Raw genomic sequence first — 17,385 nt, forward strand, 5'->3', positions numbered from 1 at the left:
TGCCATTGTTGGAACATTGTTGTTCCATTACTTGTTCACAATCACGTGTTCGTTTCAAGGTTTTGTCATCTTCCTTCTGCATGGAATCTTTAAGAAGGATTTCCAAGAAGCTTGGCACGTGTTCACAGCAAAAAACCGCGTCATGGAGATGATTCGCAGCAGCAGTTTCGCCACACCAATGTCCAAGACCTGGAGTGTTTCGTCCCAGTCTTCCACAATTGGACTAAAGGGGCGTGATAATCCGATCACGCTGAATAGCTCGACAGACGGGGGGTCTGGTATTCAGATTCAAGTTAACACCAGTGTAATTATTACGTCGTAGAATAACTCTCAGTCGAGTGTCAGAAAAAAATTACAAGGAACCAAGCAAAACTAAAAGTAGATAAACTTAATCATGGTTAAGCTCGGGAAGACACAAATGACCCCGTTTGTACTTTTACAGCTGATTGGTTGACAGAGAGGGGGAAGATTTCTAGATCATTCACAGAGTTAAGAAAAGCAAAACTGAAGCAATTCGGATTACCTTCGACACTCAATCTAAATTTATTTTATCATATCTTTATCTACTTCTTATTCAACAAGAAAGTAAAACATTTTACACAGAGCTTCAAGGGGGGATGCTGATCTGCAGCATATGAATTGGCAGTGATTCCCGCGGACTAAAACTTAAATAAAAATGTTTTTTCGTCCATGAGGATGCTGCTGGAAGTGCGAATATTTTGTTTATTGTAAAACACAGTTGTGGTAAATCAAGCATGCAACTGCAGGGTTAAGTCTTTCTAACTTCTAAAACTTTCATAGATCTTGCCAGTGATCATCTACATCAACCGAGTGCGAAACACCAACTAATAAACAAGGTTTGTGTCTGCGTTCTGATGGCGGTCATAAGAACACTCTCGTCGATTTGAATTTTATTTTCGATGAGCTACATCTGTCGCAATGTTATTTGAATAAAATTTATGCACTACTATCACTAAGTAGTTTAAGGGTGGTCATACATATTTAGACTCAAAGAAGGTTAGAATATACTCGTGAAATAGCCATGATTTATAATGGGAACAGGTTAAGCCTGACAAAAGCTGGCTTTTACACACCATTGTTCTATGAAACAAAGCCTCGTTAAGCCTTCGTAAAACGTTAGGTTTTATTTATTTGGATACATTATAGCGCTACTATTTAAGTATTGTCAATTGGTCCATTAAGGATTATATTCACCAGTTTCGAGGTAGATACATCATAAGCATCATTTATTGTCATCGCTTTCGATCAATATCGGAAACTTTCGCTACCTAATTTAGGCCATGTTCAAGCGTCAAACTTCACATAAGACGAACTAAATTGCAGTTTTGGTCGACCCAAACGGGTAAAGTTCGACTGTTAAGTCCAACATGAAACATGATTCATCGAAGTTAATTCAGAGCGCAGTAAAAATAAATCTTTCGGTCAGCGGGATTAAAGACAAAAAAATAGTCAATTTACTCATTAATTTTGATTCATGAAAAGATCGATGTTTGTCCTACATACAGTCGATCTTCACACGTTCTATCTGCCTGATGCAGACGGACAGAACAAGTACATCGATCCAAATTCAGTCGGACGAACTCCACTGATTCAAACGTCGAACATGAGGAACTAAAGTCTGTCAGTTTATGTATAAAAGCTGATAGTTTCTAAAGAAACTGTTTGGGGCTGCGTCGGTGGGGGTAACGAAATAATTTGAATATATCAACAAAGTTGAATTGTTACTCTATTCCTCTATTCGCTCCGACGAAGGGCTAACGCTCGAAACTTCAGCTTTTATAATCGTAACGGTGGCCAATTTACCATTTCAACTTTCTTGATATATTCAAATTATGTCAGCCTATGTAGTTCGTCTCATTTAAAGCTCCACACTTGAACTAGGCACAATTATCATAAATGTATACCTTGTTAAAGCCATTTCAGAAATTTGCTAAAGATTACAGGTTTCTAGGTTTTTACAGTACAGTAATACTAAAAATACCCCAAAATTGAGTTGATCAATAGATTAAAAAAGTTGAAGATAAGAAATTAATTACGTTCACGATTATAAACAAGGCTGCACAATTAACGAGGAAAATATATTTAACATGTAGTTTAAGATTTATTTGTTTAATCATTGTAATTAATCAGAATAAAACCATAAAAGGCATTTTATTTCGTATTCAATTATGTTCCAGGCACTACTTAAGATAAAGGCTTTACCAACTGATATAATATTCGTTTGTATTTTTTAAAACTTCCGGTGATCATTAATAACAGCCCGAGACAAAATGTTTATCGATCTTTTTGACAGGCGCTTTTTCGGGAGACAAAATACTATTGGCTTTCGTGCATAGCTTAAGACAATACGTTAAACTGACTGTGACTAAATTAACGTGAAGGCGCTGCAAATATTTTCGCCTGGAGTGGCTTTAAATTAGCTGCAGGGTCGAGAGAGTTTTAAAGATCTTAGCAATGTAAGTAGACGGGAATTGAAGATATCTTCCCAGGTATGTTTATACCGCACGTGCCAGAACCTGTCGCTCATTAACACAATTATTAAGTACGTGTATAATCCGTCCCAAGAATTAAAGCGCTAAATCCGAACCATTCAGCGTAGAAGTAGTCTTTGTATTATTCGCAAAACATAGATTTACGATTGCAGACCTCTTAAAATCAAAGTAATTATATAAAGTAATTATGGCGCTTTTCAATCACCTTGGAATTGAGAGGTGAGTGAACTACAATGGCCTACTTCAAATCACTTAAAAGTATTTTGTCGCAGTGTAAAGTGTTTTGCAAATAGTGCCACATCTTCTGCAAAGATCAAAGCAAAGAATTAGTTTTGAAACGAAGGTAATTGACTAATCACCTCTCAAATCAACGTTTACCAACATATTTTCTTTAGTTATTGCAAACCATAAACATCAGTGCATGATTTGTACCGATTCAGCAACACTTTTGTACGGGTGAATCAGTTGATTATATTTCTAGACATTTGACATAAATATTCTATTTGCCTCAACAGTTCTGTCGCTGCTTTTAAAGTTAATTATTTCCTTATCCGCTCCATTGAGTTTAGTGCCAAGAGTGGAAAAGATTTCACGTCGAAAAAGGTTTGCCATGGAGTATTTTGTCAAAATAGACATATTTGATTAGCTTTGATTAAACACCTTTTTTGAGCTTTAAAGGAAGGGTATCCGAGAATATACTGAGTCGTATTTAAGAAACAGTCCTACGGACGAAAATCATTATTCAGTTTCAGTTAGGGCTTTTATTGTTTAATACTTGCAACATGACATTCAGCTTGTATATGTTAGACTTGGCAAGGCTAGGCTATAGTAAAATTGCTATGGCCAGGGTAGTGACACAGAAAGCGAAAAATAATTAATAGTTTCGAGCTAACTGACTGTTCATAATTAGATGATAAAGAGGATTAAAGCCAGTGCGATACTGCAGGGAACCATACATGCCGTCTTCGACTTCAGATAAATCTGATTTTATTTTCAGTTGTAGCGTTCATTCGCGTTTTTCAAACTGTTTGTGACGATTATTTCAATGATCATTACTAAGTGTTACTGACTCAGAAAGCTGAGGATTCGAAAGAATCTGCAAACTTTTCAATCTCAGTCATCTCGAACCATCTCGAATTCATTAAAATGACAGATTGTTATTTAAGTCAAACATAAAACTGAAACCTTAATGGGGTACTGAAGCCTAAAATTAAATTGTAATTTTGATTTGCATTAATTTCTAGTTAGCTTAAAACTTAGTTCACTTCTTGTTATTTATTTCGAAGGTCCCTTTTCCCCGCTTTCGTGGCTGTAAGACCGTGGGCTCAAAACGACTAACAGCAGTCGAATGTGACGTCAATGGTGGGGAATGGAAACACTTCTTTCACACACTTACGCATATCAGCGCAAACTTTAAGTTTATCAGTCTTTCTTTCGCAAGTATGAGTGGTTTGAAACCCTTCCAGTCAGAGCTGAGTTATTTTCTAGGCGAAGAACCGGTTAACTTGGAAAATGACATCGAGGAATCAGAAGTTGCAATCGATCATTACGAAAATCAGAACACTGAATGATCAATGTCTTTGCAACAGACATTGCGAAGCTACGGTCGACTAAAGTGTTTTGTACGGTCAAGAGTTTTAACGCATATAGAAGCGAGAAATTGGCAAAAAATGCTGTTTTATTCCTTTCACACTCAGATCCATGCCATAATGAAACATAAAATACTGAAAATCCTCTCAATATAGTGAAAAGCTGTGGTGAATTGTAATTTGAGTCTCCTAAGAAATGATACTTTGGTCAATGCAGTGTAATTTGCATAATGGAATCTCTGATTTCGCCTGTTGACTACGGCGTTATGCAGATTATAGCAGAAGATTTTAGGCAGGTCTCTCGGAGAATATCTTTGAGACGGCATCCTCCTTCAGCTTGTACTTCGTGGGTGTTCCAAGTTTTTCGGACTTGAGTTCCCGTTAGTAACAATGCAGTTCTAGATGTTGATAAAAAACGCGTGAGTCTTTAGCGTTGAGTTTTGCCATCGATCTCTCCCTCGCAGACTACTAAGCTGACAAAGTTTGCAGACATCTTCCATGTTTGAGAGTATCGAATATTTAAAACGTGGTAGCTGATGAAAAGATGAATAGAACGTGGACGACCATTTAAAACTGTTTATGCGCAGTTAAAGAACGACTAAATGAACACCACAAAGATATTCACCGATCGCTTTGTGACATCCCCTGCGCATCCAAACCCAGCCTGAAGCCCAACATTCTCTGTAAGAAGCATGTTTTATCATTCACTTTTCGAATTTAATCCGCATAAGAAGTCCCATAACTTCGAAAATCTTACTACACGCGAGTTTTGAAGGAAGTGTGTCTCAGGGCTTTGATCTTTATTTCCCACCAGTGACGTAATACTAGCCACTGACATCGTTTTTCTGAGCCGCGGTGCTGATGGGTCAAAACACGGTTCACAACTATTTATTCAAGGCGAAGTTGAGCCCAAAGACAGAAAAGAAAAAACCTTCGTGACAAATTCATGGGCCAATTCTCTATTGTCGATAAGAGTACAGACAACGTTGCTCTTCAAGTCCACAACATTTTGACCACCGTGACGACGAATATTGGCACGATCTCGTTCTTGAAAATAGTTTAGACCACGCTAACCATAGTCAACTCGTTAAATTGACATGAAAACTGAGGGATTTCCTACATTAACTCTGCAAGTGGAGATTTCGTAAGCGTCACTTTAATTTAATAACGCTAATGAACTTTTAGTAGTTGTAGCAATTGAAAAATACTACCAGGTACATCATTTAACACATTTAATCATCGCAAAAATAAGGGGGCTCTGAAACCTACGTTACAAAAGGCCATGGAACTGATTAAAATTATCGCCACAGAAGTTTACGTTATTTGAGAGTTACAGGCAGTTAAAGATAAACTCAAAGGATGTTTGTTGCTTCGGTAAGATGTTGCGTAGCATGGCGTTATGATAATTCTTTTTGCTCTTTTATCGAAGCACCAAGTATATATGAAATTTTGGATGCTCTGATGAATCAAACAAGAGGGTCTCAATAGGGGAGGCGGGTCATGTTGACAGTTGACGGTTAAAGATAAGCCCTTTTGACGGTTGACGGTTAAATTTTAAGGTCATTTGACGATTGACGGTTAATTTATCGGAATGTCGTTTATAAAACGAACTAAACGCGCAAATTTGGCCCTAATTTTTTCTTTATGATACATTAAAGAACGCGTAAAGAACTGTTAATTTATAACACCTTTTATCAATAAATAACTAACGTTACGATACCAGAAGTGTTTCCACGCCGAAAGTCAGTTCTGTCGCTCACCAATTTTGCTCGCGACCAGAAGTTGAAGGAGTTACATAGATGTATTTTTGTGATGCATCAAAACAACAAAACTTGACCCCAATTAAGACAATCGTTTAATTCTTAATTAAGGATATCTGAGACATTTGTAAAAAATATTGCGTTTTTGACGGTTGACGGTTAATATTTTGGCCATTTGACGGTTAACCCCATTGAGATCCTCAAACAAGATCTGGTGCAAAAAATTAGGAAAGTGTTATAATCCCTTGTAAATTAAAGAGAAAACATCGTTGTGCTTTTTTCAACAAGATGTCTTTTTTATCTTTTTATTGATTTTATTTAGCTGCTGAAAAGCAACAAAAAAGTGGGCTTCGTCGATTTTAAGTGACAGCATGGAAGACGAGGAATGTATATATGGTATGGTCCACTTTAACTTCACAGTCTCTTGTTTGATTTGTATTGTACTTTGTAAATTTGCATATAAAGCAGCAAATGTAGCCCATGGTACTCTTTCCTCGCATAACTTTTTTAAACCTGGCATTTTAAATGCACGAGTGAGGAGACTTTCTGACCATTGAAATTAAAGAATTTTTTTCAGAAAAACAACGAAGGAAACTTGTTAAGTAAATTCAAGAGCAGGACAGGTGATCGTTTGCTAGAACAAGAGTAAAATCGAAATTGCGAATTTATTGAGTGTTTCCCTGCAACGAGTCGGTATCATGATGCAACATGCGTACCACAACTGGTTTCGTTGAATATGTACACGCATACTTTTTCCCTCCCTTTATCAGATGTACATCGATGCCTACCTTAGGCAAGGATTGTGCACGTGGGCTTCATAACTACATCCTTTTTTTGTCTTGCAGACCAGGTCAGGCAGCTTGTAGCTGTATCCCCAAAGAGGACCCAATATGATGTAAGGAGTGTTAAGAAACAAAATAACTAATAATTAATGTTTAACCATTTTGGCGGTTGCCACAGTAATTCTACTTAATTTTATCGTGAGCGCATGCCCTCGTGAGACAGATCGACTATAGGACGCCATCTTGGCTAGTGTGTAATGACCATGTGCTTCGAATAAACCGTGACATCTTTGATTCTGAGGTGATCATTTGTAAGCGAATTCGACTGTTCCAACGTGTGGGAATGAGGAGCAATAAACGGATTAATGAAAACAAGTCGTACTGATTCTTCGATAGCCGCGTGAATGTTTGAGATTATCCATTCATATATTAACATGTGATCGACAATCTAATGATAGTGTTTAATTCGTCCTTAAAGTTTAGTTTCTTTAAACCAATCCATTGATATTTTATCATTTCGTTTACAGTCAAAAGAAAGTGTTATTTTCGTCTTTAATATTCCTCTTCTCACCAATGGGGGACCTTATGAGGCTGAGTTCAAAGGTCAACATCACTGCCTCAGAGTGCCTGCAATGTTACTGAACAGCTGTACACTTCAGGTACATGCGCCAGGTAAACTTCCTTGCTGATGTCTCCAGAGATGATATGAAGCGTAAACGGTCGATTACAGGTGGCAACTGTTTTCGCTTTCGCAATCAAGCCCAGGGTGTTGGATAAAAACGGGCTATGAACTAAATATCATTACGGAGTTGAGACGGGAAATCTTCACCTGAAAAATTGGTTCATTCAGAAAGCACTGCATATCGAGAAATAGGAGAACAAAGCCAAAACAAATCAGTGCTTTACCAGGGTGAAGAAACTGGTGCAACCTAGCGTTCATAGCAAACTTACCACAAATGTCCCATTGGGTCCTATTAGACCAAACCAAAGTAAAGTTATCACAATGTTCAATCAGGAAAAATAAAAATATTTCAAAGAATCGATGAGAACTCGAAGTATTTTTAATCCAATTGCCTCCATTCCAGGTAAAGAAAACCTGTTATAGTTTGTAACCTGTTAAAGAAAACCTGTTATAACTTGTGACCTGCGACGTGTTACAAGGTGGGTTTGCATCGGGGACAGTTGAACACGAGTGAAGCAGTTGTGCTGCTTCGGAGTTTTTCTTTTTTAGACAGTTTGGGCACGGGTAATGAACCCATGTTGTTAATTGCTGATTGGCGTGATTTATCTGATGGGCTGGGTCAAGTGGGTTATATTAACTAATGATATGGCACTGTAAAGAAAAAATAAAGCAACACAGAATTTCTTTCGACACTCCCTTGAAAACCGGTAATTTTCTCGTAAAACATCAAAATAAATACTGCTTTTTTCTTGCAGTGTATTTTCCACCAGAATCTACCACTGTTAGCATATACGACAAACTAAAACAGCACGAGTCTTCTATCGCGCGATGTTCTTTTGAGTTTTTTTCTCGAAGTCAACTCCTACAGGAATTATTAGAAAAAGCAAGTGATCCAGTAATGCTTCTTTGCGATTCTCTCGGAGTTTCTTCGACTGACCTCAAAATGTTTGATGACGTTATTGCCAAAAAAGTCAAGGAGAAGGCTCCCGAAGGATTTAATCTCCTCAAGATCGCGCAAGAAAGAGGTTGGTTTGGTTTTTTCATCGAAACGTGCTGGTTCATTGATGCAAATTGAATAAAGAGCCGGTGAAAGGATTTTCTATCAGGAGAGTCTCTCATTCAAACCAGCTATGTCACGGTTTCATCATTCAACGTTCTTGTTCAGAAAGAAACAGTGAAGTATACGTAAACTGTACGAATCAACGGTTCGAGACGACGGCCAGAGTTAGAATATGAATAGGGTTCCTATACTGAGCTGAAAAAAACGGAAAAACCTCTCAATAAAGATCTGCAAGAATTTGCTACAGATTTTAGACATGCGCATAACATAAAAGTTTCACAAAAAGCTGTTCGTAGCTTGTTTCCTTCAGACATTTATTTAAGGAATTTAATGTTCTGTACATTTTTCATATTTCTCCTCAGCTCCTCCAATATCGAACAATAAGTTTCCAACACTACTTCACCTTGGTGCGACTCACGGACTACCATCAACTGTAGCATTGTGCCTGCAATACTGCCCAGCGGCACATCAGGCATGCCTCCTCAAGAATGTAGATGGCAACACGCCAATAGAAATAGCTCGAAAACTTGGACGCCACGAGATAGCAAAGTGTCTCCAGAATTTCCAGGTAACCAGTAACATTTTGGGAAGAGAGTTAATAATCAATAATGAGATGTCTATAACGCTTGGATAACATGCATAACCTAGTTACTATATAATGCTGGAGAACTTTCGCTGATTTCCATGAGCTTGCAGCCGGTAAGATGTCGCCTTTTCCTTTCAACAATGTACCAATTTGACCCTTCCTTCTGTTCCCTTTAATGGTCACCGCAAAACATCCGGGAGAGTTCCTCTAGTTATTTGCGCATCCTGGTACGCAACAGCTGAATTTACTCATTTCGCAACTACTATAACACAAAGCTACGAGAAATTCAAGGAAATAACGTCCCTTAAAACAACCCCGTGGTGCTTTGCGACACGTAACTTGACCCTTCTCTCGCGCAACCTCGGAATGGCGAATAGCCCTTTATGGAGCGTCGTCACAATGGGGACGTCTTGGCAAAATTGTTAACTCACAGATTTTGAATTAATTATGAAATTCAAGAAATCAGTTTTGTCGGTAAATACATATAATAATACATATACCTGCAAGGAGAAACATAAAAGAGTCTTGAAACTTGACAGTCTAATTTTCTTCACGTTCCTCTGGTTATTCTTGTCAACCCTTTCCATCCTCGAGGACCCGTGATTCTTCTTGATTAATAGTTACCTATTTAGCGGTATCATATCTTATCATAATTATATTCTACTATGAGGTCTCTGCTTGAACCAAGTGGCTCATGTAACCAGAGACTATCCCAGTTTCCACAGCATGAAGCGACTGGAAGTATGGCTACTCCCCCCTGGATTAGAGGCCAGTCCAACAAAAAGCTTCTCTGATCGTTCCCTGGTACCCATTTGCACTCGGGGGGGGGGGGGGGGGTGAGAGGCACTGTAAGAGTTGCGTACTTTGCCCAAGAACAAAAGACACAATGACCTGGCCAGTCTCAAACCTAAAATTCTCGACCCACCATGCCTCGCTCTATATTTTAAAGAAAAAAGTTCTTTAATCGATACTGTAGGAGTTTGCATAAAGAGGAATTCTCTTTGTTAAAGATAATCTTAGACTAAATGTTGTGAACTTGAAATGTTTAATCTGAAAGCGATCTTCTCATTCGGTACAACTACAAATTACATAAAACAGAAAGCTAGACTCGAAACTGAAACAAATATTGAATTACAAGAAAAAGAATAACACACAAAGTGACAACTTACATATTTTTGGCCATCTCCAGACTAAACCGAACATCAACATCAAAACGCAAGGTAAAGCAAACCTTACTACGCACAAACAACGCACAACGATTTGAGCACATGGTCGCTAAGGTCATGTGATCACCACAAGGGGGGAGCGGAGGGGCAAACTGTCCCTAACACTCTTGTAGTAACCTCAACGTCCGTCCACTTTTTTTAATTTTAACTGTCGTTTACTTACAGTCAAACAAATGCACCGTCACAAATAACAATGATCAAAGAGAAGATGGAGTTCAAGATGATAATGGCGATAATGAAGACATTTACATGGAGATGCGTCCAAACATGACTCCAGAAGACAAAAGCGATGGAGAGTATGACTATGTAAGGATGCCAGGAATTGGAACCAACAGAAACCGTAAGTAAACATTGAGATAAAAAATGGCTAACGGGCAATCAAGTGTTGAACATAATCCAAAAGTGAAGAAGGCTTTTTACGTCTTGTCATGATCATGCAACAAAGGAAAACTGCGAGTCCTCTAAAGTAATCAAGACCATCGAACTCGGTGCTCCAATGCTTCACCACTGTGCCACAAAGACTACGATTAGCAGGGTCAATAAAAGCTTCATATACAGTACTCGTTTAGTTTTACCTTATTTTGCCTTATTTCGTTCTGTGATTGACTCCCAAAAGATTGCCATTTACCAATAAGATGCAGAACTAAAACCGGTCGTGACTTCCTCACTCGCATTCCCTGCGCTTAACCGAGACAGTTGGCCTGTTTTCATTTTGAGCTCTTATGGCTACACGTAATATTTCTTTCTCCTGACTGATCCTTGTGATTACTTTAGTTTTGGTGTTACGCTGCTCAATCGGAATGAACTCCGTAACCTCTGGGTCATATGCATATTCTCCATATTGTTCTCTAGATATTTCCTTCGGTGCTTAAAATAGGATAATTTGATTCCCTATCAAGATTGAGTTCGTAATAACTTCCTTTATTCTCAAAATTAATTCAGTTAACTGTGAGTTAAATTCCTAACATAGCTTCAACGAAGCTATGTTGGGAATTTAACTCACCTTTAACTGCCTACTTTATCAGTACATCTTTCTAACAGGGATTCGGATGACTCCTGAACTTCAGAGCGCAGTTTCGGTAGCAGAGAACGCAGTTAGAATTAGCTGGATAAAAGGTGAACTCCAAGAAGCAACGCTGAACGCATTCAGACAGCTTATTGAAAATAGTATTACAGAGGTAATTCAATATAAAATTTATCCTTAAAGTTTATTTTCAGCTGTTTCTTTGAATTTGCTGTCCTTTAGCTGTAATTTCAAAGGACTTCACAAAACTCCTCCTCTCTGAATTAATTTTTAATTAGCAGACTTAAAAAAAATTTAAATGATCCGGTAGAACTGCAGAATTTAACTAAAATAATAATAAGTTCCCAGCAGTAATGTTTTGCAATTCATGCAATTACGAAAAGGGGCCTTTAAAGAGAAAAACCTTGAGGCCAGCAACGTTACAACTTGTCTACGCCAGGATCACTGGGGTTGTCTTTCGCGAGACCACAAGGGTTTAGAAATATAACTCCTCCTTTTTTATTGTCAATTAGTACCGTTACAGCTATTTTTCTCTTTGGTAGAATGCTGACAACTCGACCTACTCACTACCACGTGACCTAGGCCCGGCCTTGCCTCCCAAATCCAACCACCTCAACTATAAGAGACATTCTATACATGATATACCCAACTCTGCCCCACCACTACCACCCAGATCTCCACGGTCAGCGAAATCACCACTATTCTTCTTAGGTATGTATATAATTCAAAATTTCATTTGTTGTTTTAAGGCTTCGTGACTTAAGCTATGCCCACAAATGATTTATTTGTCATTGCCCCAGTGAGCCAAAGTAAAACAGACAATATACCGTTCAAAAATGGACTCTAAAATCAGACGTTGACTCCGAAAACAGAAGTAGAGACCCGAAATAGGACAGTACGGTCCAACGAAAGACACACGTGTCCAAAATCAGACAGAAACGTCCAAAAACGGACTCAAGTGTACGAAATCCGACAATTCCGTTCGGAGAAAGTCGCAAGCGTGCAATATCTGAAACTATTACCTCTTCCTTGGCACATTGCAGGTGACCAGGCTGAAAGACGTGGATCTGATCCAAGCGTAAGTTCTCCCACAATAATATATCTGCTTTCTTTTCTATCACGATAGTTAAATACTCAAACAACTTTAATGTATTTAAAGAAGGGAAGGAAGGGAAGTCCATAACTTACGTTTAAACCTTCGGCTGTTGCTAATCCAAGGTTTCATTCAAACTGAATTTGCATCACGTTTTTGCTTCTCACGAAATCATTTATTAACACATATTACTATGGTGAGGCTGAAATCAGCAGCAATACTTAGGAATGTGTTATCTTATTTTCTTCTTTTTCAAGATCTTTCACAGGATGCAGCCTCATTTTACAGAGTAAGTATATGATTGTGTTATTACTAAAGCAATTTTCGATTGGTCACAAATAAAACCAAGAATATTTACGGCCAAACACGACATAGGAAATATCAATGGAAAGTTCTGGAAAGTACCAATATGAGCTTTGGATTGGTTTTGTGCTGCGCCTGATAAATTTAAATGGGGCAGGGAGTAGTTGAATTTTTATTTTCAATTGCAGTTCTTGGGAGAATAACCCCTATGCAATTCTAGTATACTGTTAACTTGCAATTTCGACTCATGGTTTTTTTTCAAAACTTTCCTGTTTTAATACTACTAAAGGGATAATGTAAGCATAACGTGTAAATTGCTAGGTTCAAAATACAGATGAGTGATTATATGTGCTTCAAGTTATTAAATCAATTTCTCGACGTTTTGCCAATCGTAATTAATATCATGCTTGATTTGTTTGTTTAACAGTAAGCTGACAATTAGTGAAGAAAATGGCACAATTCATCAACCAAGCGCTGATCAGCCTCCACAACTACCAGCTAAGACGAGAAGTCCTCTTTCTGCCACCCGCGGTAAATTCCCGAATACGAGAGTCACTAGAGCCTACATGATTGCTGTAAAATAAAGGGTTATAATTATTTTTTCTTTCATTCCAGTGGATGCTAGTCTTTTGCGAGTTACCCTTCTCCTTTCTATTCAACAATTGGGTAGTTTTTTAATAGTACTCCATAGTGTTGAGGCATTCTGAGGAAAATGTGTAGCCTAAAGATTTAAAACTGTGATCAACTTGGGCCCACTCTACTTGAACCGTTTTCCAGCGCCAAAAATAAGGCTTCACCTTGTCTTATTTATTCTGTCCAGAAGTGTATAAAGGGAAAGAAAATTTAAGAGAAGTCTTTAGCTTGTATGTTTTACTTTCTCGATGAAGTACTCACAGAAATTCAACTCTTTGTCTTTTGTAAATAATACCGCGTTCCTAGCCGGACGCGCACAGAATTTAAAGGAAGGAATTCTTTAAGGTATTATCAAATGACGCACATCGGAGGAGAAAAAGCATGCAAGCTTGAGAGATCTCTTGTTTTCATTAGGATCATGAAATGACGAGTCAACTGGCACATTCTCCGTAAGCCCAACTCGGGCAAACTACCATACGGTGGTATTTCAGGTATTTCATCATCAGATGAATGAAATAAAATTGATAAATCACTTCGTTACAACATCCATTGGTGATAAAATAGTTCAATAGTGTTTATTAACGATCCCTTCTCGTCAATCCTCAGGTCTTCGAAGTTTAACGAACGAGTGGAGTGGGTCAGATCCAAATGTAAGCTCTGTTTTTTTTTTTTCGTTTTGAGCTAGCTCATGTTCTAAAGCACTTTTTGATTGCTGATTGAGTGTTATATAAAAACAAAACTAAAGCGAAACGGTAAAATATCAGAAGAGAGGAAAGAATTGCAGAGGGCTAATAATCCTAGAGTAAAAAAAATGCAAAATAGGCCCTGAACTGTGAAGCGCGGGAAAACATGGGTGACCAAGTCACGATTGGATTTACTATTATATCTGATTGGTTGAGAAAGTGGCGCGAATTTTTTACATCATTCAAATAGTGAAGCAAAGTAATGCAGTTACAGATTACTCTAGACAGTCATTTGAAAACTTTTATGCAAATAAACCATGATATTCGTCTTTTCCTAGATTTCATTGGTACATACCGTAATTTCCGACCGTTTACCCGCACGGCCGATTACTATTCGAGGGTTTCTAGTTGTTCAGTGGCCTTAAAGGGCCGTCTTACCTGCAGTTAACGTTTCAGGGAAAAAAAAACTGAAGAAAAAGGTTCCACTTGGTTAAAAATGAGTCTATATTTTCGACTGAAATATTCTTATTTTCCTTGGCAGCTCTCCCATAGATCTCAAGCCTACAGGTAACTTAATCTCTGTCTTTTATAAGTCAATTAAAGACTTCTAAACACAAACCGAGGTAGTTGAATCATTACCATATTTCGTCACACATTTGGCTAAAAGCAAGAGCCGGTGACAAAGCTCATCATCAATAACGTCCAAGATATGTTTCAGACTAATGGGAATTTGAACGGTGATTATCTGGTTTTTTTTTTTTTTTTTGTCTTCTGTTTGTTTGTTTATTGTATGTATGTGTATTAAGTTGTTATATATGACTCTAAAATGAGAAAAATTATTGAAAATTGATTCCCAAATCTTGCAGCGATTTGAATTCTCCGCCGAAACCTACTCAAGGTAAGAAATATATTGATTTCGATAATTATCATAGAATGTAATTCAAGATAATTTGGTTTTATCAATTGAGTTGATAATGTAAGTTGACCACTGTGTAAAGCTGACGTTTCAAATGTTCGCCCTTCGTCAAAGCGATGGTTCATTCTCTATGGCTGATTCGCTTTCACCAAGGGCTAACGCTCGCTCGAAACATCAGCTATAAAACTCTTTATAGTGGGTTGTTTACATTTTTAACTCGGTTGATAAAATCAAATTATCTTTAAGCAACCAGCACCAACAAAGCACCACAGTTTCTAAAGAAACTTACCCCTTTTTGTTCACTTAAGTCAAGCGCACGCTTTAGGATTCGACAGAGAGGGATAAGTCGCCGACTTGACCGTAGAGTTGACCTGGTCAGCCTAGTGGACGACAGTGGCAACTGCTGCAATCTTTGCAGCACGTGATTTTTTTTTTTTTTTTTTTTTTTTTTTTTTTAATTATCTGCATGATACAAGTATTTTTATGTTATCTGAACACTGTTGATATTTCTAAATATTTTAAAATTTTAATGCATAGTTTATCGGCTGTATTGTTACTTATTATGATACTGTACATAGTTTTTTTTATTAATTTAGTATGTAGGTGTCCCCAATTAGCTCTATGAGCTAAATACATTGACACGGTAATAAAGATTTTATTATTATTATTATTGACAAATTAGAAACAGTTTGTTTTGTAAACTTGAAAAAACTTGTAGATTGCGCACCCTAAAAAATGCAATCTCGAGGTTGTCGTTTTCAAACTTCTTCAATCCTCTCCATACTTGTTCTTTCATAACTTTTTGTTGCCCCTAAATATATTCTTTATCGTACCGAATTACATTGTTTTTTTTTTCCAAATAGTTTCCTTTGAGGTTAGGATCATGGGCATTGAATTGAACAGTGTAAAAGATTAAATAATTATGAAACAATAATAAATTACAAGTAACCAGTTTGTAAATCCGCTAGATTCCTGTTATGCTTTCGGTTTTTTTTTTTCTGTTTTGTTTTGTTTTGTTTTTGCCTGACCATACTCAACGTTTAGTGGCATTCCAACTGTTTTGAACGAAATGACCAATAGGAAGTTCATATCAATTCACTCAGTCATAACATGAGAAGGAAAGAACAAAAGATTTTGCAAGACATACTCGAAGCACCATTTTTCTAACATTATTTTCTCCAGCTTTCCTGACGGGTTATCACAACTAACTATGCATAAATCCTTCAACGTGCGAATTTAATCCAATTACTCATCGCATACAGGTGTACAGCGTCGTTTTCCTGATGGATTCCTTCGTCCAAAGTCTTCTTCCATTGATGCCACTTCGCTGGGTTTATCGCCCAGGCTTCCACCACGTATTCCGAAACGCCACACGCGTTCTGCGAGTTGTGAACCAGATTCTCCAGAGCAGAATATTGAAAGGAATCGTAAGTGTGCAAAAAAAGTAGACTTTCGCCCATTCCCATCATGATTACACTTTTAAGCCCTACCATCCGATTTAATTTGCAAAGCGGCGTATTCATCCGTCTCTCCAACCTCCGCTCTCCCTTCCACTAAGAATCTTGCCACGGCCCAAAACGATCTTACAATGTTACAGTTACGTACAGTTATGCTGACTCTTGGGGAAAATTCTAAAACACCAATGAGTTAGCATGATAAGGAATGTGTTCCTAATAATTTAATTAACACCAGAACAGCTAAGGTGAAATCCGCACACGAAACTGTATAGCATCCCCACCTAAATTTAGCCTGCTCTCCGCAGGCTGAAGAAACTTGATGTATCAATTGCCACTCCTGCTAGATAGTATGCTTGTCCACCGCAAGCAGTCCCTTAGCACTTCATCAAGCTTCCTTAAGTGTTTGCTGCCACCGACAAATACTGTTCGGAGGAGTGACACACAGATTGTTTCATGTCTCTTTCAAAATACCACGATACAACCGGAGGCTCTGGGTCTGATACGCTAATCATTAGACAGCCCAGTCTCCTAGCCTTCAGTGAAAAGCAATTAAGGAGATCAACGCACTTAAAGAACTCTGAATATACGATAGATGTATAGAGAGAATTTCTTTTTTTCAGGGACCTTCAGCGAGCCCAGATAAACAAACGGATTCGCAATAAACTTTTTCACGTCAACCACTGACTGACAAGCCGGAGCCGAGTCTAGAAAGTCGTCGTTGAACTTCAAAACCTTTGTAACTTTTGTCTCCTTTATAACTTGACATATTATATTATTTAATTCCCTCGACGGATTAGTTTGATGTATGAAAGTTCTTAGGTTAAGAACCTGTCAACCTCTTTGTCTGTTTGATTTGTTCATTCTTTTAACACCGTTTTTGCATTTCCAGTCTGAAAATTCACGGACCAGACCTTGCACGCAAGAAAGTACATCGGTCTTATGTTATTTTGCAAGTACAGTGTACGGTCGAACCTCGATTATCCGGACTCGTGGAGATTTGGTTTGATGGTATGGATAATAGAGAGCCCGGATCTCGAACACGTGAACAAGTGTATAAATGTTCGTAAATAATGGACCT

The 17,385-nt window shown here is 37.9% G+C and overlaps 2 protein-coding genes across 11 annotated transcripts in view; both read left to right on the top strand.

Moving 5' to 3' along the window:
• LOC111342648 (adhesion G protein-coupled receptor L4) overlaps positions 1 to 973 on the top strand; it is a 17,483-nt gene extending 16,510 nt beyond the window's left edge. For all 5 annotated transcript variants that reach the window (XM_088731783.1, XM_088731782.1, XM_088731785.1 and 2 more), the window contains one exon: positions 1 to 973. This exon is cut by the window's left edge and continues 210 nt beyond it. In XM_088731783.1, coding sequence (XP_088587909.1) covers positions 1 to 322 — 322 coding nt within the window. In that variant the 3' untranslated portion in view covers positions 323 to 973.
• Positions 974 to 2,317: 1,344 nt separating this feature from the next.
• On the top strand, positions 2,318 to 17,096 carry LOC111342643 (uncharacterized). 6 transcript variants are annotated; one of them, XM_088731776.1, is made up of 19 exons: positions 2,318 to 2,510; positions 3,029 to 3,116; positions 3,800 to 5,246; positions 6,185 to 6,258; positions 6,708 to 6,757; positions 7,172 to 7,316; positions 8,082 to 8,351; positions 8,749 to 8,954; positions 10,364 to 10,538; positions 11,240 to 11,376; positions 11,765 to 11,933; positions 12,266 to 12,300; positions 12,573 to 12,604; positions 13,046 to 13,149; positions 13,858 to 13,901; positions 14,476 to 14,501; positions 14,801 to 14,832; positions 16,113 to 16,277; positions 16,928 to 17,096. In XM_088731776.1, exons 4-19 carry the CDS (start codon positions 6,234 to 6,236, stop codon positions 16,948 to 16,950), a joined length of 1,638 nt encoding a protein of 545 aa, XP_088587902.1. In that variant the 5' UTR covers positions 2,318 to 2,510; positions 3,029 to 3,116; positions 3,800 to 5,246; positions 6,185 to 6,233; the 3' UTR covers positions 16,951 to 17,096. The 6 variants fall into 6 exon arrangements, with proteins under 6 accessions (XP_088587902.1, XP_088587903.1, XP_022805473.2 ...); XM_088731777.1 differs by having other exon boundaries at positions 3,800 to 3,875; XM_088731779.1 differs by having other exon boundaries at positions 2,413 to 2,477.
• Positions 17,097 to 17,385: the final 289 nt, after the last annotated feature.

The sequence above is a fragment of the Stylophora pistillata genome, chromosome 8, assembly GCF_964205215.1.
Source record: "Stylophora pistillata chromosome 8, jaStyPist1.2, whole genome shotgun sequence".
NCBI lineage: Eukaryota > Metazoa > Cnidaria > Anthozoa > Scleractinia > Pocilloporidae > Stylophora > Stylophora pistillata.